General features: G+C 30.3%; 4 protein-coding genes, 1 long non-coding RNA gene and 2 pseudogenes across 6 annotated transcripts; 4 read left to right on the forward strand and 3 right to left on the reverse strand.

Annotated features, from left to right (window-relative positions):
* Nucleotides 1-334: 334 nt before the first annotated feature.
* LOC149885677 (uncharacterized) lies at nt 335-2,693 on the reverse strand. Of its 2 annotated transcripts, XM_090093763.1 has the most exons (2): nt 2,410-2,693; nt 335-2,299 (listed from the first exon to the last, which is right to left on the reverse strand). In XM_090093763.1, the coding sequence occupies exon 2, from the start codon at nt 2,114-2,116 to the stop codon at nt 500-502; it is 1,617 nt and encodes a 538-aa protein (XP_089949889.1). In that variant the 5' UTR covers nt 2,117-2,299; nt 2,410-2,693; the 3' UTR covers nt 335-499. The 2 variants fall into 2 exon arrangements, with proteins under 2 accessions (XP_089949889.1, XP_089949888.1); XM_090093762.1 differs by having other exon boundaries at nt 335-2,693.
* Nucleotides 2,694-2,827: 134 nt separating this feature from the next.
* Nucleotides 2,828-5,561, reverse strand: LOC145184534 (RNA demethylase ALKBH5-like). Its single transcript, XM_080060231.2, has 3 exons — nt 4,404-5,561; nt 4,241-4,321; nt 2,828-3,897 (listed from the first exon to the last, which is right to left on the reverse strand). The coding sequence occupies exons 1-3, from the start codon at nt 5,450-5,452 to the stop codon at nt 3,723-3,725; spliced, it is 1,305 nt and encodes a 434-aa protein (XP_079916357.2). The 5' UTR covers nt 5,453-5,561; the 3' UTR covers nt 2,828-3,722.
* Nucleotides 5,562-10,081: 4,520 nt separating this feature from the next.
* On the forward strand, nt 10,082-11,512 carry LOC149885678 (uncharacterized). Its single transcript, XM_090094235.1, has 3 exons — nt 10,082-10,244; nt 10,420-11,444; nt 11,486-11,512. The coding sequence occupies exons 1-3, from the start codon at nt 10,082-10,084 to the stop codon at nt 11,510-11,512; spliced, it is 1,215 nt and encodes a 404-aa protein (XP_089950361.1).
* An 11-nt stretch (nt 11,513-11,523) lies between these two features.
* Nucleotides 11,524-12,619, forward strand: LOC149885679 (uncharacterized). Its single transcript, XM_090094236.1, has 2 exons — nt 11,524-12,177; nt 12,210-12,619. Exons 1-2 carry the CDS (start codon nt 11,622-11,624, stop codon nt 12,617-12,619), a joined length of 966 nt encoding a protein of 321 aa, XP_089950362.1. The 5' UTR covers nt 11,524-11,621.
* Nucleotides 12,620-15,473: 2,854 nt separating this feature from the next.
* LOC149885680 (uncharacterized) lies at nt 15,474-16,407 on the reverse strand (annotated as a pseudogene).
* A 303-nt stretch (nt 16,408-16,710) lies between these two features.
* LOC145195228 (uncharacterized) lies at nt 16,711-18,302 on the forward strand (annotated as a pseudogene).
* A 3,119-nt stretch (nt 18,303-21,421) lies between these two features.
* Nucleotides 21,422-24,301, forward strand: LOC149885681 (uncharacterized). The gene is made up of 2 exons (XR_016454572.1): nt 21,422-21,491; nt 23,931-24,301. It is a non-coding gene; the product is annotated as an uncharacterized LOC149885681 (long non-coding RNA).
* Nucleotides 24,302-26,137: the final 1,836 nt, after the last annotated feature.

Here is a 26,137-nt window from a genome sequence, read left to right on the forward strand (position 1 = left end):
TGATGGAAGGATAGGCTGCTCTTTAAAGAAACCGTGAATTGTGACTTAACGATAAAAATCCCGAGCACTTCCGTTTTTCCAAAGAAGGCATAAGTTAAAGCGGAGCAGTTTGAAGAGATATTATGGCGTAACTTTAGTCAATTAAAAAAAAAGTATGAAGTCGCTTGACGATGCATACCTACTATTAGATTTAAGAATTTCTTGTTTGATATTTTATTTTCATAAAAAACTAACTCTATTATTCTTATCGCATTAATTATGACCGAGTCTGCCAAATATTTGAGCCCAACTTTTAAAAATAAATACTCGCTTAAAATCCAAACGTCGCACAGTGGAGTATTTGTATGACAAAACCGCTCAAAAATATTTTATGAATTTTTTTTCGCTTTATTAGTTTAAAACACAGAGTTTTATTAAAATTAAATGTTTAATTAAAAAAATAAAATTTTTTAAAGAGTAATTTATTATTAACAAAAAGACATATTCGCTTATCAAAGCTTCATGCTGAGATCATCATATTGACTGCTTCTTTGGAAAAAGGCAACGTTTTTTTATGCCGTTTTGATCTAGAACTACTTATGTATGGGTCTGAACTCAATAGCAGCCTATTTAATACGTCTGTATTGCAGTCGATACGAGAAAACTTTCGACTAAAATTTTGTCTGTACTGCCGAAAGTGTTTGTTTCGGGCTTCAGCTGCCTCCTCGGATAACTGGCCGATAGGGAGGATTGCATGAGTTATTACTTCGGCACCATGCATCAAAACTTTATGCATGGTTGGAGACATGGGATACCAACCATACAGATTGATATACAGTTTAGCAGTTTCATGAGCAAAAGCGTCGAATTTAACAGCATCAATTTTATATCCACTTGAAATGACTTCAAGAATAACGTGTAAACCTTTTATCAAATCCAAGTTAACACCAGTTATTTGTGAAGATAATTCCGGGTTTGAAAAAAATCTTCTTGACGTATTGCCGTCATTCGTATTTCCAAACCCTGCTTTAGGTATATCTACTTGAAGCCCTAATTCTTCTTTGAAGGATGTTTGTATTTTCTTCTTTGCTTCTTTGACAATTTTTTTTTCCTCGTCTGATCGAGCTTGCCACTTTTGTAAAGGTATTTTATAAGCTAAATGAAGAAGCGATTCAAAAAAGCGGATCCTTGCATGAAGAATCGAGAGTCCAAATGAGATGGTTTCCGTATTGATTGGCTCTTTTTTAATCAATTTATTAAAATCTTTCGATGTTTGTCCACAAATGTAGCACCTCATAGTTGATGTAGTATCAGTTGCAGCGTTGCACACTTTACCATCTACTATTGTAAAAAGCAAGGTATGCTTTATTTTTCCAATTTCATTGGGCAACCTTGTTTCCCTGAGATTCCTTATTTGGTTTTTTACGTGCTCTATCTCGTCCATTGTTATGTCTTTAGATTCACTAATGAAACGTATTCGAATGGGCCTGCAGAACCTTGGAGATGAGGTGACTGAGTTTTGCCATATAATTTTTTCTTGTTGGCCATCAATTTTAACAATCATTCTCAGAGGTACTAAAGAACTTTGAAAAATATTTGCATCACTGTCGGTGTTGTTTTGAAATTTTTGCTTAAATTTTGCTTGTTGCGATCCATCACAACCCCATTTTGATATTAAAACCATATTTTTCTTTTCTTCAATTGAACACTTTTCTACAACCTCTGAGACATATTTATATAAGCGTAATGTAGTGTGGTCAAGTAATGCTTGTAGTTGAATTTCAGCTGTTGTTTCGGTTACTTGTATCGATTCCTTATTAGGGTAACATTCTTTTTTGGCTTGTTGTATTATTGAGTAGCAGGGGTAGACACTTTTGTTTCTACTTTGAATAAGTTCCCACTGTTTTCTGGTAAAATCGCCTTCTACAAACAGTGCCAGTGCCTCTTGAGGTGTTAATTTATTGACAGTTACTTTTTTAAAAGCAGAGTTAAATGCTTTTCGGTATTTCTTTGCTCTGGTGGGCGTGGCCGTAATTTCTTTAATAAATTTTGAAACATCAGTATTTCCTGAAGTGTGCTGGCTCATTCTGGCTGCGTACGTCAACTCATCAACAGAGACCTGTTTGCGCAAATCCATAGTTTTTCGACGCTTGCTGCAATCACTTAGTTCTATAAATGATTTTGATGGTCGTCCAGGTTTCTGTCGAATGTTTATTGACCAATAAGGTAGCTCGATGTTTGATTTGAGCCATTGTTTATTGTTTTTTATAAAACTTTCTTGTTTATAACTTGCAGCTATCCATCTTTTCTTGAAATCACTCTTAAAGAATTTTAAAATTCTTGTTATGGTACTTTTTTGATCTATTGGATATTTCATGACTGTTATAAGGTGTTCTTCTAACAACGAAAACTTTTCATCAAATTTTTTACCTTTACAATCTTTCATTATTTCATATAACTCTCTTCTAGTGAACAACTTTTTGACTTCTGTCGAATCTACATGATAAATAATAAAATCAGTAAATACATAGTGGTGTGACCTTAATGAAAGACAAATAAGATATATATATATTTTTTGAGATTTTATAGTTTGATAGTTTAATATATTAGATACAATTTAAGATTTACGTACTTTGGTTAAGTTTGTACAAAAATATTCAAAAATTAGACAACAAGAATTTATTTTATAGCTATTTCAAGACGTTTTACGAGATTGTGTATATTACGAAATGGTCTACACACTATTTTTGAAGCGTTAATATAAAAAGTGGCGGACGTTGGCGGATAATTTTACAAAAGTATCTGATTGTTTACAGCCTATAGTTATTGCTCGTAAAAAAATTATAACTCGACAAGACCATACTTGTTAACAAAAACATTATTACATTACAATTTTATATGAAAATTAAAACTCAAATAGTCCATCATAAAAACGCTTTATATTATGCACAATAACTACAGAAATTTAATGTAATTTTATTTTAAAATATAGGTCATACCTTCCTCTGCCATAATTAGCCGTTTATTTTTTCAAAACTGAACAATATTATAATAATAGCTGCAATAGCAAATGTCACAAATTTTTGAATTTTTTTTTCCCACGAAATTTCAAATAACAACGCCACGTTCTGAACAAAAATACGACAAAAGGAAAAATCGAGAAGAATTTTCTGTTACATAATCTAATGAAGCAATTATCTAGCTTGAAAATAATAAAGTTAATAAGACTTTTATGCGAACTTGATTTTTTGACTTTTGAGCGGTTTTGTCATACAAATACTCCACTGTGCGTCGTCTAATTGAGAATTCGATACTTATACGAATTACATACATAAAATATGCGAATTATACACATAAATTATACGAATTACATACATAAATTAGATGACTTATGATAAACTCTATGTTTAATTTTTAATATCATTAAACAGCAGAACACGAATTAAAAAATACGCATTTAAGGCGCCAAAACATTTCAGTTAAAAAACAGAAAAAAATATATTTCAAAAATAAAACTAGTAAATCTTTTTAGTAATTAAAAGTTTTTAAGCTGCAGAACATTTAACTAAAAGTTTGAAATAGTTCAAATATGTTAAACAAATCCTCCGTGTTCTCTTGTTTTTAAGTTGAATGCAATAAGTCATTTAGAATTTGTATTTTTTCGTTAAAAATAAATAATGGTAAATTAACAGAACATTCGATTTAAATAGCTATTTTTGTTCCTTGTAGATCACGACGATTAATCAGTAACTATATCGTTTCTTTTTTCGTTTTGATTCATCAGAGCAAAAACCTGAACTTTTCAGCTTTCGCTTTCGTATTTCATGCTCTAAACTTGAAGTGAGACTATGTCTATTTATTGAAACTGTTTGATCAAGGGCAGTAACATCCCCAACCCTTGGTGCATTTGGAAACACTCTAAAAAAAGAAGTTTTTAAAAAATGTTATAATTTGTTGATAAAACATTTCTTTGCATTTTTTTAAATTTTAATTAATTTTTTTTCGAATTATCATATTTAAACTATTATATTTATAGAAAATAATTTATAGTAAAATGTAGCATAAAAAAGAAAAAAAAAAAAAAAGTAATAAAATATAAATAGCTGAATAGGTATGAATTCAAATAGCATCACAAAATTATACCAAAAATATACAAAACATAACAATATTAGAAGCAACTTATAAAATGCAAGATGTATAGCATGTGATATTGAATTGGTGTAAAAGATTTCAGAATAACAACCCTTAACAAAAATGTTACCTTCTGAGTATAATTACACACCGTCTTTCAGTGATATCACATGGTCTGACACAATGTGTTATATTGTCAGCTGCATAACCACTACAAAAAAATAACAACAAAATATTAAAGTTTATTGCTACTAAAATCAGCTGCTTTTTAAACAGACTTGTCATATTATTACCCAATCATAGTTAAGCAACCTCTGTCCATTGGTAAAGATAATACTGGCTCAGTTGTACGAATAGGATTGAATGTAAACTTGCATCCAAAGGATAAAAATGAACGAGTATTAAAATTTATAGATATAATGGGTCGGTCAAATATATGAATAGGATCAATGTGAGAAACAATGCATCCACCAGGAAAATATTCATTTATCACAACACTGTTTATAAAGCCTTCTGGAACTAATTTATCATCATAAAGTTTTCTAATCACATGCTTTTGTATCCATTTCGGTATTTTATCTACCTCTCCTTTTTTATATAATCTTTCTTGGCCAGGACCCCTCTGCTCCATCTGCTTTCCATAAGTATAACCTTCGCCAAAAAAGTACTTATTTCGTAGGGGAGCACTGTCAAATGTCTTTGGCAAATAATACCCATGCTTTGCTTTTTCAACAATTCCATCAATTTTTTTCTCAATTTTGCGACACATTGAGTCATCAAAGTAGTTTCTCTTCTGATAAATCCCTTCATGAATTAACTGCAATTCCGTTTTATCATTTTCATTTAGCCTTAATATTTCTTTATTTTCATAACTATCTGATAGTTTTTTTTTAAAAAACTTTGAACATGGAGAGTTGACGCTAGCTTTATAGGGTTTTGAAAGTTTTTTTCTCTGGATGTTCACATAATTATCATTTTCATCTTTATTAACATGTTTTTGATTCTTGTATTTTTTCCTGAGATCTTCATGATAATTGAGTTTATTATCATCACCTTCATCATGATTATCATCATGATCATCATCATGATCATCAGAAACTGATGAATTTTCCATTTCGTTTTGTAGTCGATATTGTTGAGAACTACGATTTACATCTGTTACTTGAGATTTTTTAGGACTGGTTTTAAAGGGCGATGTTGTTTCTAAGTTAACTATGGTGATCTTTCTTTTAATACTTTGTAGCTCGTCATCACTTTTTACTTCTATTACATCAGCTGTTATTTTTTTAAAAGCTTCTGAATAGTTAGTTTTAGTATGGCAGATTTCTCTTCGCTCTAGCATGGCTCACGTTACTTTTTTTCAGCTAAAGTATAGCTCATTTTGAGAAAGCAAATTGTTACAACGGTGAAGGGTTAAAAATCACTTAGACTGCGTATGTTTGCTCACCCTCCAAATTTTCCAATAAAACTTCACTTTTCAAAAAGAATTACTGAAAATCTCGGTATTTGATTTTTGATGTCATTGAGATCGGCATTTTTGGATCGAAACAATCAGAATTCCAAACTTTCGAAACTCAATTTATAAATCAAGAGATTCCGAAAGTTTTTAATTTCAATATCTGTTCGGAATTTCTAAAATGGATCCTAAAAATTCCGAAAAAACTTTCAGAATTTTCGGTATTTTTGAGAAATTCCGATTCTTATTTAAATGGTTCCGAAACTATCGGAATATGCATCATCGGCACGACTTCTCTTTCCTACTAATTGTAAAGATAGAAATCCTTTTTTACTTAATTTCACATTTTTATAAACACAACCTGCGATGTATTTTTTAATTACTTGGGATTTTTTTTTTCTTTAACCCTTTTTTTTCTTTTTCAAAAACCATTGAACATAATGATCATGATATTATTTATGATACAGTTAATGATAACTGTTTTAATCATCAGTTCAGTACCCGAATCATGTCTAGACAAACCTTTTGTAAAATTCTTTTTTCTTCTAATGAAATTAAAGGTCTTTCAAATTCCTCATGGTTTTAATCCCAATGGTCCGCAGAGTAGAAACTTAAGGTAAACCCTAAAAAGAGTTTACAAGTTTCACCTGGTTGGGATAATCAGATTTTTGATGTCAACATGAAGAATTTTATAGATCCAAATGCGGCTAGCAATGCTGAATCTGTTGTAACGGGTTTAACTGGTGCTTTAAATCCTAAGTTTGTTTTAAATACTGTTAAAGCTGTTAAAGAAAATGCTGGTGTTCTTAGGAGTAGCATTTGTTCAATTAAAGACGGTAGGCGTTATTTAAAAGAATTGATTATGCCTAAAAATCAAATGGATACTTCCGAGTTAGTTGGTTTGAAAGAACTTGGTAAACGTAGACCTACTAATATTCTTGAAGATATAATTTATGGTGATTCCGATTGGACAGGTTCAAATAGTTCGCTTAGCTCTTGGAGCAGTACCAAATCTAACAGTAGTTCTAATAGTAGAGTTAATTGGAATTTTCATTCTGTTTATAAGGCTGCTCCTTCTACTGGGTTACCTGATTATATAAGATTGAAGCACATGCGTTACGAGTTTATGTACGACCCTAATAATGTTCCTTTATTGAAGGGTGGAGCTATTTCTAAAAAGGTCGGTCGGTTTGAGTTGATGCAGCCTGAACAGTTTCATAAGTTTGTCAATAATTTACTTAAAAAGGCTATGGAATTGGAGATAGGAAGGATATTAAACCTTAATCAGATCGATTTTTTTTTAATAACTCATTTGATGCTGCAGTTGCTGATGATTTTGATGAAAAGAAGAAAGTTCATTCAAGCGGAAGAAAAGGTTGGCATTGTCGAGGTTCTTATATTAAAAATGGAGGAGTAGTCCCCTAGTCGCAAACCATCAGCATCGTCCGATTTCGTTATAGAAAGAGGTTTTTATCCTGGTAAAGGTTGTTATGATCAGTTTACTGTTGAGAAGTCTTTATACTTTTATTGCTGTTCTACTTGTACTTCTGTAAATGATATATATTATTTTCCTACTGATTATCTTGATTTATAGACCGATGTTGATCAATATTGGCCTGTTGCTAATGCATTATTTTTTTATTGATAAGTCTGTTAAATTTGAAGTTTGATATTTGATAAGTCTGTTAAATCTCTGATATTGGAATTCGCATTTTTGATGATTGGAATAGTGATGGATTTGTTGATAGTGATGATTGGAATAGTGATGGATTTGTTGGTAGTGTTGATTGGAATAGTGATGGATTTGTCGATAGAGATGATTGGAAGAAAATTTGAAGTTGAAATCTTCTGATATGAAGCCTTCTCCGTTACCTACAATGAAATTGTTTGTAAACTCTTTATTCTTTAATGACAAGGATGGGAAGCCTGATAATACTAAATTTTCAAATACTGTGAGTACTAAAGACCCTCGTTTTGTTGAACGTAATAATGTAGCTGAACGCGTTATTTATAGTTCTGAATAGGGATGGCACTTTTACTTACTTTTTTTTTACTTACTCAAGTAAGTAAGCCTTTATGAAAAAGTAAATTGCGTATGTAATTGTAAGCGTTCAAAAAAAACTTAAATTTACTTTTAAAAGTAATTTACTTTTCTAAAACAATTTTTATTTTGTAAAGAAAGGTGAATTTACTTTCAAATGTAAGTTATATGTAAGTAGATTAAATAAAAAAGTAATTTACATTTACATTTAAAATTGAGTTACATGGAAAAGTAATTTACTTATACATTTAAAAGTCAATTACTTTTTTAAAACTGCATTACATAATATAATTTTAGTTACATGCAATCAAATGTAAATAAAATTTACTTATATAATTAGTTTTCCTAAGTAGACATGTGTTACTTTATAACTAAAATGAAATGGCTATTAAAAGTAAATTACATAAAATTACTTTTGATTACTTAAGTTTACATTTTAAATAACTTTTAGTTACAATTAAAAGTAATCTATACTTAAAAAGTAAGTAAATTTACTTTTGGTCAACATTTTCTCTGAAAGGATATTGTATGAGAGAGTAAAATGCAGTGAAACAAAACTTGCAGTAAAGCATAGTTAATTTAATTTGGGGCAACAACTGGTCTGAACGGATTTAGACTTTTTTTTCCCTGTGCACCTTTAAAATATCAATAACCGACTCCGATCCATGATTATATTGGCAATTAAAACCATTCCTAGCGCCGGAACAATTTCGCATTTGCTTTGAAACCATTGTTAGACCCTGGTTAAAAAAAAAGTTCAATTCCTGGCCAACATGGAAATATTTTACTAGTCTTAAGCTGGAACAGTTATCTTTTTGAAAATTTTCAATGACGGAACGTATGGAATTCAGACGGTATCAAGAAAAATATCCTCCTAAAAAATGCCTCCCAGGAAAAATGCTTAAATAGTTTTTTTTTATATACTTAGATACGCTTTACTGTCATTTTATCTTTGTATCAGCTTTTTTCCTGATACCGCTTTTAATGTGTAAATTTTTAAATTTATTTGTTGCTTTTTTATTTTTGTTTTATCTACAAACTTTTTTGGAATTTGTGCAGCGGAGTGTACATATACATCGACTGATTGTTAGGGAGAACGTGCACGAAATAGTACACACAACAACTGACGGTTAGGAGTTGGGGCAGGCAATCTTTTAATTTAAACAAAAGTTTGATTTTTTTTTTTCTTTTGCTTTTATCTTTGGGAGAGGGGGGATTTTTTCCAGGGGAATTTTTTGTCGGGGAGATATTTGGGTGGGGTTCTCGGGTTTCTTTCTTAAACCAATTTAGAAATAGCCTAAACATAGTAGTAAGGAGAAAACGCATTTACCCTGGGAGACACCCGTTTAGGAAGAAGAGATTCTTTGAAAGGCAAATTTATAAGTAGTTTTTTTAAAGGTTTTATGTATAAATGTTTTTATTATTTAAAAATTAAGGAGGGACACTAAATATAGTAAGGGCATATAAAAACAGATTATAATAAGGCCATTAAAACTGGCCAGTATTTTAGCTTTCTCGCCACATAAATAAATTTTTTGGAGAGATAACTATTATCATATCGACAAAATTATAATAGTTATCTCTCCAAAAAATCTCCTTTTACAAATTTTCTTGTTCATTTATACCGGATAGTTTTCAAAAAATATCCCTCAAATATCGTCATTAAAAACCGCTTCAACATTTTTATCATATTCACAGTTAAAAAGATATTGAAATTGTTAAATCTGTAACGCCGTTGAACGTTCGTACTCTTTCCGTAACGGAATTACGATTATAAAGTTGAAGACTTTTTATGTATATATATATATATATATATATATATATATATATATATATATATATATATATATATATATATATATATATATATATATATATATATATGTATGTATGTATATATCATGTTTTGTTGGCGCGTAGAAAAAAATAATTTTTTGACAACCAATTTAGTGAGCGAAAAACATCTGCTTTGACAACTTTTTACTTATTCGGTTTCGGCCAAAATTTCTGTTCAAACCACTACCAAAATGAGACGAAACTTTTGTGAGGAGATTTTTTTAAGTTTAAATAACTTGTTCTTAATTCAGTGTGATCATGACGTTTTCCTAATTGTAATCGTTTGTGGGTAAATCAATTTTTAATTACGACAGTTATAGCAATTTTAATTGAAATTACTTTACATAACTGATTCAAGTTACTATTCTCAAATCATTCCTTAGGCGAACTTCAAATATCAAAATTTTTTCACATGTTCTACTTTTTCTTTAATTATGTTACAAACTCGTTTTCGATCGTTTAATTACCTTATGTTCCATAAATCCAACTATTCTGTATGGGGCTTCAAAGACATAAAAATGATTGAGGAAACTAATTAAATTAAATTACTATCAGGGTCTTTATTTACGATATGAATCTGAGACTTCTCGTGAACAAGGCAAGCACCATATTAATTTTGTTTAATTTTTTTGACAACAATGACTGGAAAAAAAGAAAAAAAAAGAAAATTATCTAAAAGACCTTTATTTGGAACGCAAGACTTTATCAACATACATCGCCAGAAATGTTTGTCTTTATCTGAAACAAACACGCCAACTGTTGAAGCAAGACGTCTATCTGGTGACAATATTACATATTCAGGCATGTTTGTAAATTTTATTTAAATATTAAGATGAACTTGTGAATGAAAACAGAAAGGTCAAAGAAATTAAATGACCCAGAATAATTACTTGCTGTACAGTCATGTATTTGTATCAGTCTTTAATTTGTGTAGATACTTGAAATATGTTTTTATAAACTATTGCTTGTGCTGTAGGTTCGAACTCTGATACCGACGATGATCAAGTTATAAAATCAGTCCGTAAAATAAAAGCATTGCCTATTAAGACCCTATTTTCATTTGTTGCCAACACAAATAAGTATGTTTGTTTGATGTGCCAGGAGAATGGAAACCTTGTGTGTGGGCCTGAACCAAATCTGCGAAAACATATTTTCCATGTTCATAAAAAATCTGAGTACCTTTACGATTCTCAAAAAAAATTACTCGTTCAAGATAAATTAGTTGGGATGCAGAACAAAGATGAAATAGATGAAGCCGTAATAAACTGCATTATTCAAGATGGCCGTCCTTTTAACGATTTTCATAAACCTGGTATGCAACGCCTTCTAAACATTCTTGCCCCACTTTACAAACCGCCCCATCGAAAGACAATAGCAAAGCGATTGAGAAAGCAATACTATCAATACAAGAACAATCTTAGAGCTAAACTTAAGTCAGTTACCCATATTGCTCTAGCAACCGATTTGTGGAAAAATAGGGTTGGATCCTATTGGCTTTGCATAACAGCGCATTATTTAACAAAGAAATTTAAATACAAATCAAATATAGTTTGCTTTCGTAGATTTTACGGAAGACAATTAAGTAGTAGACTTACAGCATTCGTGCAAAAAGAAATTACTAAACTTGAAATTGATACTAAAGTTATTTCACTAATAACAGACAACGCTGAAGACATTAAAAAGGCGATGGGATCTATAGCTTTACGGCTTTCATGCGTTTGTCATAACTTAAGTCTCGTTTTAAATCATGGAATAAAGTTGTGGGCCAAACCATCACAGAGCTTATTAGATGGAACATCAGATATCGAAGAGGATCTTATCTATTACAATAACTACAATGAAAGCGATATCGAGTCTAATGAAAATATATCGTCGGACGAACAGCTTGAAATGTACGATGTAAACAATCAAGTAGAAAATGCGTGTACTTTTGAAACGGAAAACGTGAGCTCGGATGATGATAAAAGTAGCGAGGAGGAAGAAGCATCTACAGATGAAACTGTTAATCAGTTATTTACCTTTTCATCCATCATTTTATTTAGGTTAAGAAAAACTTTAGCTCTTGTTAAAAGAACTTCAATATTGCAATCATTTGTTTTTGATGAGGTTAAGAAAGAGGGGCTAAAAATAAATAACTTATCGTCAGATTTTCATGTACGTTGGAACTCAACTTTTTTAATGATTAGTAAGATAATTAAAGCTAAAAATGTTTATAATAAAATTACTATAGATCCTGGTACTATCAATGGGTTAACAGAAAAACAAGTTAGTAAACTCAAGAAACTAAATCTGTTATCAGAAGATTGGAAGTTCCTAGAAATTTTACACTATAATCTTGCGCCATTCTTTGAAGCAACTAAACTTCTCTCTACTAGAAATATTCCAACACTTTCGTCGGCCAAATTTGTCCAAAATACGTTAATGAACTTTCTTGAAAATGAATCTTCAGCTAATTGTTTACTATCGCAATCGTCTTCTTTGGTCGAGAAAGAAAACATGTTACGAAGCAGTCTTCTCAAGTTTATGAAGGTATACTTTATTGAAAAGATATCTCCAAAACAAAAGTTACAAACTTTACTGGCATGTTTCTTTGATCCGAGAACTAACGAGTGTCTTACAGAAAAAGAATATCAGGAAGCAGAAAGTAAACTGTTGAAAACATTTTCGAATACAATGCTCCGACAATATCCTCGAAGGTCAACGTTTGTAAACACTTGTTTGCAAAATGACCAAAATCAGCATAAGATTTGCATATTGACAAATATTATTACTCATTTTCATTTTTAGAAGAGACAGATTCAGATGTTCAATTCGAACTACAAGATTCACCTGAACAGTCTGTGAACCACAAAAATGGATTCGCTAAACTTGCAACATTGTGCGGTGTCAATCTATGCATAGAAAAAACACAATCAAAACAAAATATCAAAGAAGAGTTGTCTTTTTTCAAATACGCTTTAAAGCAAAAAAATTGGAAATTTGATGAATTTTGGTACAAATATGAAAAAGATATTCCAATGTTAGCCTCTAAAGCAAGAGTGGTTTGTACTTCGCCTGCTAGTTCGGTAGGGCCAGAATCCTCATTCAGTGTTGCTAATTTTATTCATCGAAAAGAAAGATGTAACATGAGCTCAAGAAACTTACGTTACTCAATGCTCCTTAAAGAGAAGATATGATTAAACTTACTTTAAAATTTGATATTTAATGTAACTCAGAATGGAAGTAATTCGCTAATATAGTTTGTATTTTATATTTTTCATAATTTTCATATTTCACTTATGTAATTTGTATTTTATATTTTGATATTATGATGATCTGGAAGAAATTTTATACATTTTATTATGAAATATGTCTTTTAAAAATGCCAATGCGGGGTTCGGCGATTTTACAAACCAAAAAAAATTGTGCGATTATTTTAACACATTATAGCGTTTGTTTTAACTATCAGTTGTTGTTTTTTTTTTTTAATATATTATTTATGTAGTTCCTAAATATTTTAGCATTTGCAAACAGGGCCGTGGCTAGGCTCTCCCACTCCCCAGCGATTTATAGGGCTGTTTTTTTATTAAAAGGAGCATTTTTTTTTTTAAGTTGTATCTAATGAGGGATATTTTTTGAAGATTTATTTGGCTATAATACTACGGGTTTTATAAAATACGTTTCAAATGGGACTTAGCGATATGGTTAATTGCTGCCTTTTTCTTGCTTCAGCGATTGATTTCGTTTATATAATTGTACATTTTATTATATTCTTAAACAAAAGCAATCAAATCTTATTTGGCTTTTAATTTGCTTTAAAAGTGTCAAAATTTTAGTTGTAATTTGTCTTAAATCACTAACTAGTTTTTTGTTTTTGATTCAGACTTTTCATACAGTAAGACAAAATTGGTCTGCATTTTACAATAATTTTCTAAATTTCGAATTAATATTCAGCGTGGTTCTTGTTAATAGCGTTAAAGTGGTTGTTGTTATTCAGTGTGGTAGATAACAACAACCACGATGACCAAAATGAAAATTATTTGGGTGCATAAGCCTTTACTAGAAAGTCTATCGGCCTCCGATGTCTCTGACGGAAATCGTTTTTAATCAAATAATTTATACTTGATTTATAATTTTTGCAAAACTTTTGGAAAGGTCGATGTCCCACACTAAAAATATTTGATAATGCGTTAAACGAATTATAAAATATGTTTAGGAACGTTAGAGATGATTAACGGCTTTAATTGAATTTTTTCAATAACTAAAGTTTTTGAAAAAATGTATTTTGCACTAATTTATCTTTAAATTGCTTAATAATGTAAAAACAAACGTTGAACTTTCTTCCATTTTTTCTCCTCCACAAAAATGGTCCGCATACACGCAGAATAATTCCTAACATTATAACCCAGAAGTACCCAGAAGCAGGCAATTCTCCTTAAAACGCTGTTTTTCTTACCAATCAGTATGTTAAAACAACATAAAATGACTTTGTTACTTGATAAAAGTAAATAAAATAACTTACTTTTTACTTACTTACTAAGTAAAGTACAGTATTTCAATGATAAAAATTTACTTTTACTTGTAATGGTAACTAGTTTTTTTTTCAAATAGTTTTTGTGTAAGTTGCCTTTATTAATTTTTGTTACTTTTACGCATAAAAGTAATTTCATATTACGATGCTGTATTCTCTTACTTTTTAAAGTAAATATGACTTTTTTAAAATCTTATATTTACGTAAGATCACTTTAAAAAATAATTTACTTTTACATGTAAAAAGTAAATTACATTTCGATGCAAACTATTTGTATAAGTATAAATCTAAATTACTTTTACACGGCTTACTTTTAAAAGTAATTTACAAAAATTAAATAACTCTTATGTAAACTACTTTTACTTGTAATAAAAAAATAAAGTATTTTTAATAAGTTTTTAATAAGTTACGCATTTTTTAAATTAACTTTATGTAAGTCATTTTACACGTAATATAATGTTATTTTTTAAAAAATGAATTACTTTAAAATGTAAATATATTTCATAATTTAATCTAAGTTATGTAAAGTAATTTTTTTTTTAAAGTAATTTTTTTTTTACATCAAAATAAGTAAAAGTGCCATCCCTAATTCTGAATGGGTTAATTATATTGGGTTACGTAAACCTACTAAACATTTATTCAAGTTGGAAGTTTAAATTTACTAGCACTAAAGGTAATGCTGCGGGTCAATTTATTACTTCTGATCAGACTATTGAGCGTCAAAAAGCTGAGGGTATATTTGATGAGTCTTGGTTGATTTGCAGTACTTATCCTTGTAGTTATCGTTTTGGACATATTGAGATGCCACATTTTGGTATGAAGAATTTAGAATGATAATTGTCGTAAAGACATACATTATCTTGTTGGTTTGAGACCTTGTTTACGGCAAAGTCCTAGCGTAGAGGATTACGCTGTGGGTAATTTGGATGCTATTTACGCTGCAGTTACGCCTTATTGTACTGATTCTAAGGAACCGTATAATGAAGAGCACTGTTTTGATATTTATTTGCAACCTTATTCTGAATTTGATTATCTGGTGTTGTTTTTAAAAATAGGGAAGAGCTATGATTGTGTTACAGGTGATAAATTTGTTGAAGCTACTTGTAATACATTTTGGAATAATTTACCTAATGTTATGTCTTTTTATGTTAATAAAAATTGTGAGGAGTTGATGTTTTGTGTTGATCCTCAAGAAGGTGAAGTTTTGCTTACTACGGTTCGTGGTCGTATACGATTAACACATTCTATTCAAGTTTTTTATCGTCAAGAGGTGTTTGATTGAATAAAATTGTGTTCCGATAGTAAAGATTTCAAATGCACTAATCAAATGCAAGCTAAGTTTGGTAGTGATTGTACCCTTTCTTCGGTCTCTATGGTGTCTCCATTTATGAAAGGTTATCCTAAGATATCATTTTTGAAAACTTATCAGAAAATGTTTTACCATGCGTTTTCGACGTTTGTTGGTATTGCTCCTGAAGAAGGTGAGGATGGCGAAGAAAAAAGACTGAGATTTTAATTGTTTATATATTTTGGAATACATCATTTTTATTTACATTTGTGTTATCATTTTTGCATAAAGAAAGTAAATATAACAATTCGGGTGATAACTTTGCTAACTCTGTAAGCTCCACAGGTCGGAATACCTAATTTAATGGTACACCCATGTAGAGTATTGTGCATCTGTTTTCAAATGCATTAAGCTGTTCAGGGTGCCATTTTAGGATATCGTTTCTGGAAGAGCTGTTGATTGTTATAAGCGTCGGATGTGGGTCTATAGGTAGAGCATCCTTGTTTTTAATGTTTGTTGTTAAGGTCATAGCCCCTTCAAACAGTTGTTTCATTAACTGTATAACACCCAGATGCTTAAACACCATATCATCGCAGCGATATGCTATACAATTAGAAAGTGACTTTAGTAAGAATGATGATGGTCTAGGACCTAGTGGACAGTTAAAATAACCAATTTCATGTGATTTAAACTGTCCGTACAACAGGTTTGCTAGGAAGGATCTTCCACCATCCAAGGCCCGCAAAGTATCAGCCCTCTTTTATGAGTGTTAAGACTAAAAATAAAGTTGCATAATAAAGTTTTTAATCTATGTAAAGACATGCTATTTTGCTTGCTAATGTGTGTTAAAAAAAATGTTAGTGCACCTAATTTACAATTATCTTGTGATATTATTATTCGTTCACTTAATACATCTGCATTTTCAAAAAGTAAATAATTTTGTCGAAAAACAATCTTTTTACAACATTCTAGCTCTTTGGCATGTTTAATTCCAGTTCTCTTAATTTTTCATCAGTAGCCAGAAACTCGTCGTAATGACGGCTGTTTATTATGCGTTTTTCTTTGAGATAGTTGATGAACTCTTCTTTAATTAGTGCAAGATTACTTTTCTTTATTGTTATAATTGGTGTTTTTTGTGTGGGTTCGTCGGTAAATGTCCTAAACATTACTAATATATATATATATATATATATATTAGGGTGTGTCGATTTTTAAGGTAAAGTGAACTTTTTCAAATTTTGAAAAAAGAATAGTGAAAAAAAATAACTTCGCCATTTTTTAAGAAAAGTGATATTATCAAAAATGACATCATTTTAGTGCTAGCTTGGTAAATTTTGATTCTTAATTCACTTATTTACTAAATTCACTAATTCACAATAATTCGCAAATTCTCATTTTTTTCTTTAAAAAGTAATTAAACATCATAGTCGGACCAAAAAGAAAGCTCCGGAAACAATTTGACATAAAAATGTCAAAAAGAACAAGGAATGCATTATCTATTAAAATGAGTAATCTTGTAGGAAGTGGAAAAGAACTTTATACATCTGAGCTTCCAACAACTAGAGATATGCTAAGATATGGTAAATTTTTAAGAGAAATTAATGATAAAAATGTTAGGAACTATACTGTAGATCACCTAGTTACCGATATGTTACCCTCTTTACTTGGCCAATGGTTGAAAGCAAATGCACTTTTTTCATATCCTGCTGTCATTCATGAAAAAACAATTTTCAAAAAACTTAAGTGTTTATGGAAATCAGCTGTTGCTTTTAGTATTGGACGTGGTAAAAAAGCTGAAAAAGAAGGATTTAATTTAAAGCTAGACAATCTTGCGGACATCTTATTTTGCAAATGTAAACTAATTCTTTGTTCAGAGTACAAGTGTGATTCAGAATGTATGGAAAAAATTTATGTAAAGTGTCAATGTAAGAGAGATGAAAAAATACCGATTTTAGAGCTTCAGTTCATCCACTCTCAGAGGACTAAAATTGGCAGTTTTGGAACTTTCCATATTGGTGATGCAGATAGGAAAGAATCCAAAAAAATAAAAATAAAACAAAAAAAACAAAGAAAAATGAAAACAAATAAAGAAGAAAAGGTAAATATTTAAGTAGAAAGCTTGATCAACTACATCACATACTCAAACATGTATATATGTATGTATGTATATATATATATATAAAACTTATTTTAAAGCCAGATGAAACGTTCAATCAAATAGAACAAATCAATTGCATGCAGAAGAGTGAATCCTTATCTCTTTTATTGCCACATATTGAGCAAGTAAGTTTAAATCTCTTAGTTGTATACACTTTAGTTTAAATACAGATTAAAAATATAATTAATTATTTTATTTTTCAAGATTATGAGTATAGTGAAAATCTTCAAACAAATTGTACAAACAGTTGCTCTTCATCATTTAAAGATGGCAGTGGTCAGAAAACAATTCAAGTTATAATCAAACTCAATGTAAATCTTCTCTGAATCAAACATGTTTAATTTATAATACTTTGAGTATTGAAAATATTGCTCTGGCTAGTATGAGACACCAAACAAGTTTAAGAGAAACAGCTGAAATAGCTACAGCAGCTTTGATAGATGCAAAGATTATAAGCAAGAGTGATTGCCATCTTATTATAGATCATAACAAGGTAAAAAGGGCTCAGGAAAAATTGGCAAAAGAATTAGACAATCAGTTTGAGGTAGCCCTAGAAAAAAGCCCTGTGTCATGTCTTTTTTTTGACAGGAGAGTAGATGCTACAAAAATGTTTATAGAGGTAAATGAAAGAAGTTTTCCTAGTCTGATGAAAGAAGAACATTACTCTGTTGTAAAAGACCCTGGTGGTGACTATCTTTTTCATTTTGTTCCAGATATGACCAATAATTAAAAAAAGCTGAATTTATTGCAGATCACATAGTTGACTGGTTAAACAGTAAAAATCAAAATCAAAATCTCATGTCTATTGGAGGAGATAGCACAAATGTCAATACTGGTTGGGTGGGCAGAGTCATGCAATGGGTAGAAAAAAAATTAAATAGAAGATTAGTTTGGATTGTTTGAGATCTGCATACTGGAGAATTAGGGTTAAGATATTTAATTGAACATTTAGATGGTCCAATGCTTTCTCATAATAAATGGTCTGGACCACTTTGGAAAATGCTTGACACAGCAATTGAGATTGAAATCAATACCAACTTTGTTAAAATAAATTTACGTCCTCCTTTTATTTATCTCAGTCAGAAGATTGTTAATGATTTAAGCACTGACCAAAGTTATGCCTGTCAAATTTGTCAAGCAATAAAGACTGGAGATCTGCCTATCAGGTTAGCAATGCTGCAAATCGGACCAGTCTGTCACAGATGGCTACAGGGCTGTGGAGTCGGAGTCGGAGTCGTGGAGTCGGAGTCGGAGTCGGAGCTCATTTTGGCTGGAGTCGGAGTCGGAGTCGGAGTCGGAAAAATTGTACCGACTCCGACTCCGGTTTAAAAAAAATCTTTCAAAGTTACATAATTTTCATAAGGATTTTATAGTTGTTACAAAACTACAAGTCCCAGAATACTCTGAAAGCTGTAGGATATCCAGACACAATGGGAATTGTAGTTTGCAACAACTGGAGGACAAGGAGTTTGACATATTATTTTTAGGCCTTTAAAACAGTGATAAGCAATAGGGTATTTTGCTGCTTATCACTGAGAATCATATATCACCTCCCTTGCGCTCTCCTCTAGCTTCCGTTAAACTATATAACTTCGTGATCCCCTAACTCCCGACTTAAATTGTCTGGCACTGTGCTACATATTCTTAGTAGAAAGCTAGGCGTGCCACCACCAAGCACCAAAGAGTTGCTCCACAAACAGAAAGACTGTAAGTATTCAATTAGCTTTGTTTCTCTGGAGAGAGAGAATATTAGAAAATTAGTGATTGAAGAAGCTGTTAAACAAAAAGAAGAACTTAATGAATGTATCAAGGGACGCTTTGTGTTTCTTAACAGAGTGAACTATTTTGCAATCAATGTTTAATTCTTTTTTGAAAAAAATGAAGCAGTTACCAAGACATTGGCAGTAAAAGACGCCAAAACTAATCACACCAGCGAATTTCTCCAGGTCTCAGTAGAAAAGATTCTTAAAGAATATGAACTTAAAGAAGAACAAGTTCTTTCATGTTTGAAATATTGTCCAACTGACAATATTTCAAACATGATTTTGACAAATTCATAATGTTATTAGCGACTGCATAAGAGTTTATTGCATAACCAGAGTTCAGAAAAGTTGTTTGTTCAGAAATTGTTTTCTTATAAATATTGTTTAAAGCACTAAGTGGTTTGATTATTTGTATCATAGTGATGAAATAGCCGATGTTAACATTTTACTACAGTTATTTGTTGTTACGAACAAATAACTGTAGTAAAACAAACAACTATTTGTTGTTAGAAATTGGTTACTTATGAAGGAGTCGGAGTCGGAGTCGGAGTCGGGAGTCGGAGTCGGAGTCGGTCCATGATAAAATCAAGGAGTCGGAGTCGGAGTCGGAGTCGGAACAGCAGCTTACCGACTCCACAGACCTGGATGGCTAACAACAGCACTTCGATATTGCAGAATTTGAGTGTCTAATCATGGCCTTACTGGTACAAATCTAGATAATTTGAAAATAATTGTGAATTTTATTGTTAGTGTTTACATACCTAATTGGTTTAATATTAAAGTTCAAGTTGGGTTGAGGGACCTAGACATGTCTTGTATCAACTAGAGTTACTTAGAACTCAGGGTAAAAATGTTTTAGATATTGTTATGCTAACAATTAGACGATCAGCGTGGTATGCACATTCTGAAGCAATATTACAATCCATGCTTTGTAGCAAAAATGCAGAAGAAAGAAAAGAAGCTGTAAACAGAATTCTTAACATACGAGGAATAGGAGATGAGGTAACTCAAGTTGGAGATAGTAGTCTCAGAGTAAGAAGAACACCAGAAATAAATCCTAATGCTTAACAGCTGTCAGACCTTATAGCATGGAATTTAAGTGTAATTGAGCCTCCACTAACCCACACTTTTACCTCTGCCACAATCAAGGAGTTTGTAAACTATCCTATGGAAGTCATATATGCGTGCTCAGCTTGTAGGTAGACATTTAATGTCAAGAAATAGAAGCTAAAAAGATATGGCAACTCTTGTAAAACTGTAGGGAAGTAGATAAAGACTTTCAAAAATGTTTAAAAAGCTAAAAACTTCGACCTTTATTGTTATATATACTGTTTATCTTTTTTACTCTTTTCCTACGCCTATGCATGGTATACATTGTACACCATGCTAATTGATAAAAAAAATTACCAGCGCTATTCCATAAACAAATATAAATATAACAACTAACGTCTAAAACGACCAAAAATGTGAAATATTGAAATCAAAATTTACCAAGCTAGCACTCATTGGAATTTAGTTTTTAAAATTTCTCTGTAGTTAACTAATCGTAAACTTACATTTTTTTACTACTCTTTTTTAATACTTGAAAAAAAAAAAAAGACACACCCTAATATATATATATATATATATATATATATATATATATATATATATATATATATATATATATATATATATATATATATATATATATATATATATATATACTCACAATAAATATAAAATAATGATAATTCCAATTTATAAACTTAATTGCAGAGGATGTGGAACATTCTCAGCCAGGAGTGTGGTAAACAATGTGACACATGTGCGAAATATGTTGATGTTAGGCACATTAATTCCATTTCTTATTACCACGATATTTCTCGCTACATGTCAGACATTGTTTGACTACATCTCAGCACATTCCCAGACGAAAAGTAACAATAAAGAAATTATATATATATATATATATATATATATATATATATATATATATATATATATATATATATATATATATATATATATATATATATGGGCAATTCCACGCAAGTGACGGTCGTAACATTTGACGCTTTTTTAGCCATTAAAAATTAACCAAGAATGGTATTTACAAGAAAATTTCCAGAAATGTTAAATCCTATTATATAATTTAGTATGCAAAAGTTAAATCATTCAAGTGTTCAACTTATTTGATAAATCAACTTAACGCAGCGTGACGGTCGTAACGCTTACTTTTTGACAAATCTAAACAAATAAACTTTGTCAATCTTTATGCAGCCATCTACTCAGTGAAAGAAAAAATCCTTTGCTGTGTTCTTTAACTACACATTGAACTTACTATATGGTGAGTTTCATAGATTTTGCTTGTAAGTTTTCCGAGAATTTTATTAAGTTTTTTGTCGTGACGGTCGTAACTGTGACGGTCGTAACGAAAAAGCCAAAAATGAAAAACAACAAATAGCGCAATGAATGACATAGTAAAAGCTGAATGATTATAAAAACCAATTAAATTATGTTAAAAAATATGAATTTTATAACATTATCAAGGTTATCCATGATGTTTCTTCAATACTGGGATCGTTTTATTTGGAGTAGGCAACAAACGCTTAATGCTATTTATGCTCCCTGTTTTTTTTGTTTTATTAACTCTATTTAATACAACTCAATATCTAGGAGTATGTACTTTCATATGTCTCGCAAATGTTTTAAGGAGCCGGGAATCCAATATAGGGAAAAAATATCTTAAAATAGTAAATTTTTTTTACTAATATATAAGTTTTAAAATTGTTCCGCAACCCCATCACAAAATATTATGAAACCAAAATTTTTAAAAGTTAATTTGTATATGCAACAAGGATTATAGAATCATTATCCTTGATATGCAACGACATAACAAATAATATTGTTTATATTTTAAAAATATTGAATATGCAACTAAGAACTTATAAATTGAAGAACTTCTTACAGTTTAAAAAAAATTTATACGCAACAAATTATTACTTTTACCGAATTCAGTCTAATTGTCTAATTCATACACAAACACAACATAACGGTATAAAAATTAACTATACAATAACATCTGTCAGTTCGCAGCTGATAATCGTACTTTATTTCTCAATGGCGTATGCAATTTTAAAAAGGTTAAAACTTTTCGTTTAAATGTAAACTACGCACTGCAATACAAAAATAAATTTTTGAACAATATATTTTAATACGATGGATGACATTTTTTTTATCCAAGTTTTATATTTTAGGGCCCACTATACCTGCGGAAAAGAGTTTTATAGTATAAATATTATTGAGAGTATAATTTTTTTTATATGAGGGCCCCCTATAGCTGGTAGGCCCCCCCGCAACGCAGGGTCCTGCGTCCAGTAGTTCCGCCACTGCCAATGCTGTGTGCTAGAAGGTTAATAACACAACAGCATGTTAGGCAGCTGACTTTTTTTTAAGATAAAATGTTTTTTAGGCATTAGCTTATCAGATAGGCACTTCAAAATTATAAATGCTGCATGAACTATTAGCTGAGCGCTGCGATTACACACAACTCAGAGGTTCCTTCTAGAGTTATATATATATGTATATATATATATCATATCATATCATATCATATCATATTAAAATATTTAAATATGATAACTTTTGTTAATTGCTTCCTAAGCTTTTTTCCAGTTATTATGGCAGTTTGTGCTTTACCTAGGTGATAAAAACGTATTTTTGGATAGTTTTCTGAAATAAGTTTAATCAGTGCAAATAAATGGCTATCAGTTATATTTGAGTCAAACATATGAGAAGTTTGTTCATTAAACATTTTTGAGTAATCAACTGATCTCAAAACAGCACAAGAAATGACATTTTGAATTCCTATTTCATTTGGAAGGTGGCCATTTATTGAGGCAAGCAACCTTTAGAAACATCTTTTAGTTTCTTCGCATATGATAACAACACTTTTGGTTGGTTTAATTAAACCTCCTGTCTTTGAATTTTAAAAAACTGGTTTGTTCGAAATGAAAAGAAAGTACTAATGTATTCCAACATTTAATGCAGATGGTTTATTGTAAATTTAGGTATCATTCATTTCTTGATAAGGTACATAATGTTGATGTTTGATAACATACAAAATATATGTTATCAAAAAGTTCCCTTAATAAGTCGTTTTGAATAACAAGTCAAAAACAATTGACTCAATCTTTTAGAGCTGGAATATAACAAAGAATAATATATAAGTAAAATAATATATATTAAAAATGATATTTTGTATTTAATAATCTTATTAAATATTACATCGATTAAGTACATTTATGTATTAAATAATCTAAGAAGGAACCCCTGAGTGGTGTGTACTCACAGCGCTCGGCTAATAGTTCATGCAGCATGTACATATCTGGTATCTTACTGCAAAAATTGAAAATATAAAATTTTTCAAATTTGTCAGTAGACACCACTGCCGCTTACCATACAGTTATGTTATCAACCCTCTAGCACACTGCTTTGGGTAACTAAGAACTAATAGGTACATAGATTATACATAAATATTATTTAATCGTAAATTGCAATTAAAAAGTATATTTTGTACCTTAGTATCTTTATAGATACTAAGGTACAAAATATTCGATATACTTTTTCTTAAAATTGCATATTAAAATCAAAACATAAATAATTACTTTAATTGTCTGATTTTATTAGAAATCATTTCATTTCTTTAAAATTTTTAAAACTTTATTTCATAGTTTAGTTTTTCTTTCAAAACTCTTTTTATTTTCTTTCATATTTCTGTAAAAAGCCTTATAAAATGTACATCGATCACCGCTAAGAGCTCCGATCGCCGCCATCTTGTGAGGCCAATTTTGGCTTCAAATTTTTTGAAAAAGACAATTGAATACGCTATCCAGTTATATTTTGAGATCAGTGGATCTCATAGATGGATGGTCAGTTGCTTGGGTGAGGTTGTCGTACTGGAAAAGCGAGACAGACATCATTTAGGCTCCCCAGGACCAGGAACTAGCACAAAAAAAGAATGGAAGATTGAAAGCGGACAACTAAACATTCTTTGTTAGGGTTGCATGCTGGGATTATTTTAGATAATCGATAATATATAAATAATTTTTATTTTGAGTTTTGGGTTTTTGAAATCTGGAATAATTATCAAATAAATGCAAGGGTCTTAGTATATCTTATATTCTGTATTTCAATAATGTTATTCTAGTGTATGCTTCAACTTTTATCATTTAGAAATTAGAAATTAGAATGGAGAATAGTATATACCAAACTAGTTATCACTTCATTTCACTTTAAATCCATGTCTTTGAAGCTGAATATAGGTAGCTTCTAATTGATTGTGATTTTTTCGAAGTCTGAGGGATTAGAGTAGGAGTCAGAAAGAATAGAAGGGAAGAGCATAAAAGTATAGCACAGCCACATTCTAGTTCACCTTAAAATATAGCTGATCACTTCACTTTCACTGCTTCACTTCACTTTCAAAGAACTTGAACTTTAAGCCATTGAACTTGAACAAAAAGTCGTTGAAATTAAGACCTGAACGAAGTCACGCGACGTTTGTTTATATACATTTCGTACGCATTCGTTTGGCTTACTCAAACGATTTCGAACAGTTATATTTTTGGAAAACGAATTTGAAAGCCGTTATAAACTTTAAACAATTTTAAAACTCGCCATTTTCGAATTTGTACAAGTTTTTTACGATTTTGAAAAATGCGAGTATATATTTTATTCGAAGTAATACAATATTGAAAACCGTCTTATTAAATTTTTTATAACTTTTAACAATTTTGAAACAAGTTCACGCAAAACTTTTAGCGATACGTCGTCCTCGATTGTTTGATCTCTAGTAATTTCTACCAGAAAACTTTTCAGTACACTGGCGTTTCAAAATAATAAAAATGGCATCAAAAATTACTTCAAGAGAGTAATTAAACTCATAACTATAATTGCTTTTAAAAGATTTGTTACAAAACTCATCTTAATGAAGAAAATAGTTTTTTTGAAGATTTTTCTATTCATAATTAACAAAGAAAATGCATCTTTATGCGACGATGAACTAAATTTAAAAGGGAGTAAAAATAGAGATATTATGCGAAGATGATCTAGTTTTTTTAAGGGGAGTGAATACAGAGATTTAAAAACAAAATACTAACAAGTTGGTTGGGACTAACATAAAGATTTTCTGAAAACAGCGCTTTTTTTTTTACCTTTTCTTTAACGCTGGCAACGCTTTCAGCAGAGCAGTTCAATGCTAAATGACACGACATTATATGATGTATCTTGTAATAATACTTACCATTTTTATTCATTTTACCTTTAATAGTTATAAAAAACACAACAAAAGCATGACATCAAGCAGTATTAGAAAAAACTTTTGAAAAATTTAAATTATAATTATTTCCTATTATATCATTTCCCAATCTTAAATACTCATTACCCATTCTGGATAACAATAGAATCAGTTCAAAATGAAAAACTCAGTTAATGTTTTTCAAAACCTTTGTACAATATTGAAAGAAAAGTAGATATGGCTACCAGTGTCAGATCATAGTGGTAGCACCAATAAAAATTGAAAAATGCTGAAAAAAATCCTAAATATTACCCCCTTAGAGGAATAAAAAAACCTAACCTTTTTTAAGCATTCAAAAAACTGATTATACAGCAATTAACGGGGGATGTGTGAGTCGTAATTCAAATTTGCCTATTTAAGAAAAAACCAAAAATTTTGATAGCTTACTATCTCAAGATTTAAAAAGGTTGCTGGAAGTTTAAACTTTATTCAAATGCATAAAAGAATTTCAAGCGATTGTGTTTGACATATTGATACGCAAAAAGATCTGTTTTTAGTCAGCAATAAAAATCACGTGACAATTTACAGAAATTAACTTTTCTGGCATTTTTTTTAATGAAAAGTATTGGATTTACCAGTTAAATGAAGTATTGGATTTACCAGTGCTATAATTTTTTAATTATTATTTTTATTACTCA

The sequence above is a fragment of the Hydra viridissima genome, unplaced genomic scaffold, assembly GCF_058129835.1.
Source record: "Hydra viridissima isolate aposymbiotic clone 2 unplaced genomic scaffold, HvirCarnegie_v1 scaffold_7, whole genome shotgun sequence".
NCBI lineage: Eukaryota > Metazoa > Cnidaria > Hydrozoa > Anthoathecata > Hydridae > Hydra > Hydra viridissima.

Excerpts from the sequence above, each read along its gene's own strand:
- LOC149885677 (XM_090093762.1), bottom strand. The coding sequence starts at position 2,425 with ATGAAAGATTGTAAAGGTAAAAAATTTGATGAAAAGTTTTCGTTGTTA.
- LOC145184534 (XM_080060231.2), bottom strand. The coding sequence starts at position 5,452 with ATGCTAGAGCGAAGAGAAATCTGCCATACTAAAACTAACTATTCAGAA. Across the intron at positions 4,322-4,403 it reads GGTTGCTTAACTATGATTGG|TGGTTATGCAGCTGACAATA; the intron begins GTAATAATATGA and ends ATTTTTTTGTAG. Across the intron at positions 3,898-4,240 it reads TGTGTAATTATACTCAGAAG|AGTGTTTCCAAATGCACCAA; the intron begins GTAACATTTTTG and ends TTCTTTTTTTAG.
- LOC149885678 (XM_090094235.1), top strand. The coding sequence starts at position 10,082 with ATGACTGGAAAAAAAGAAAAAAAAAGAAAATTATCTAAAAGACCTTTA. Across the intron at positions 10,245-10,419 it reads TGACAATATTACATATTCAG|GTTCGAACTCTGATACCGAC; the intron begins GCATGTTTGTAA and ends CTTGTGCTGTAG. Across the intron at positions 11,445-11,485 it reads AAGCATCTACAGATGAAACT|GTTAAGAAAAACTTTAGCTC; the intron begins GTTAATCAGTTA and ends CATTTTATTTAG.
- LOC149885679 (XM_090094236.1), top strand. The coding sequence starts at position 11,622 with ATGATTAGTAAGATAATTAAAGCTAAAAATGTTTATAATAAAATTACT. Across the intron at positions 12,178-12,209 it reads TTGTTTGCAAAATGACCAAA|ATTACTCATTTTCATTTTTA; the intron begins ATCAGCATAAGA and ends TTGACAAATATT.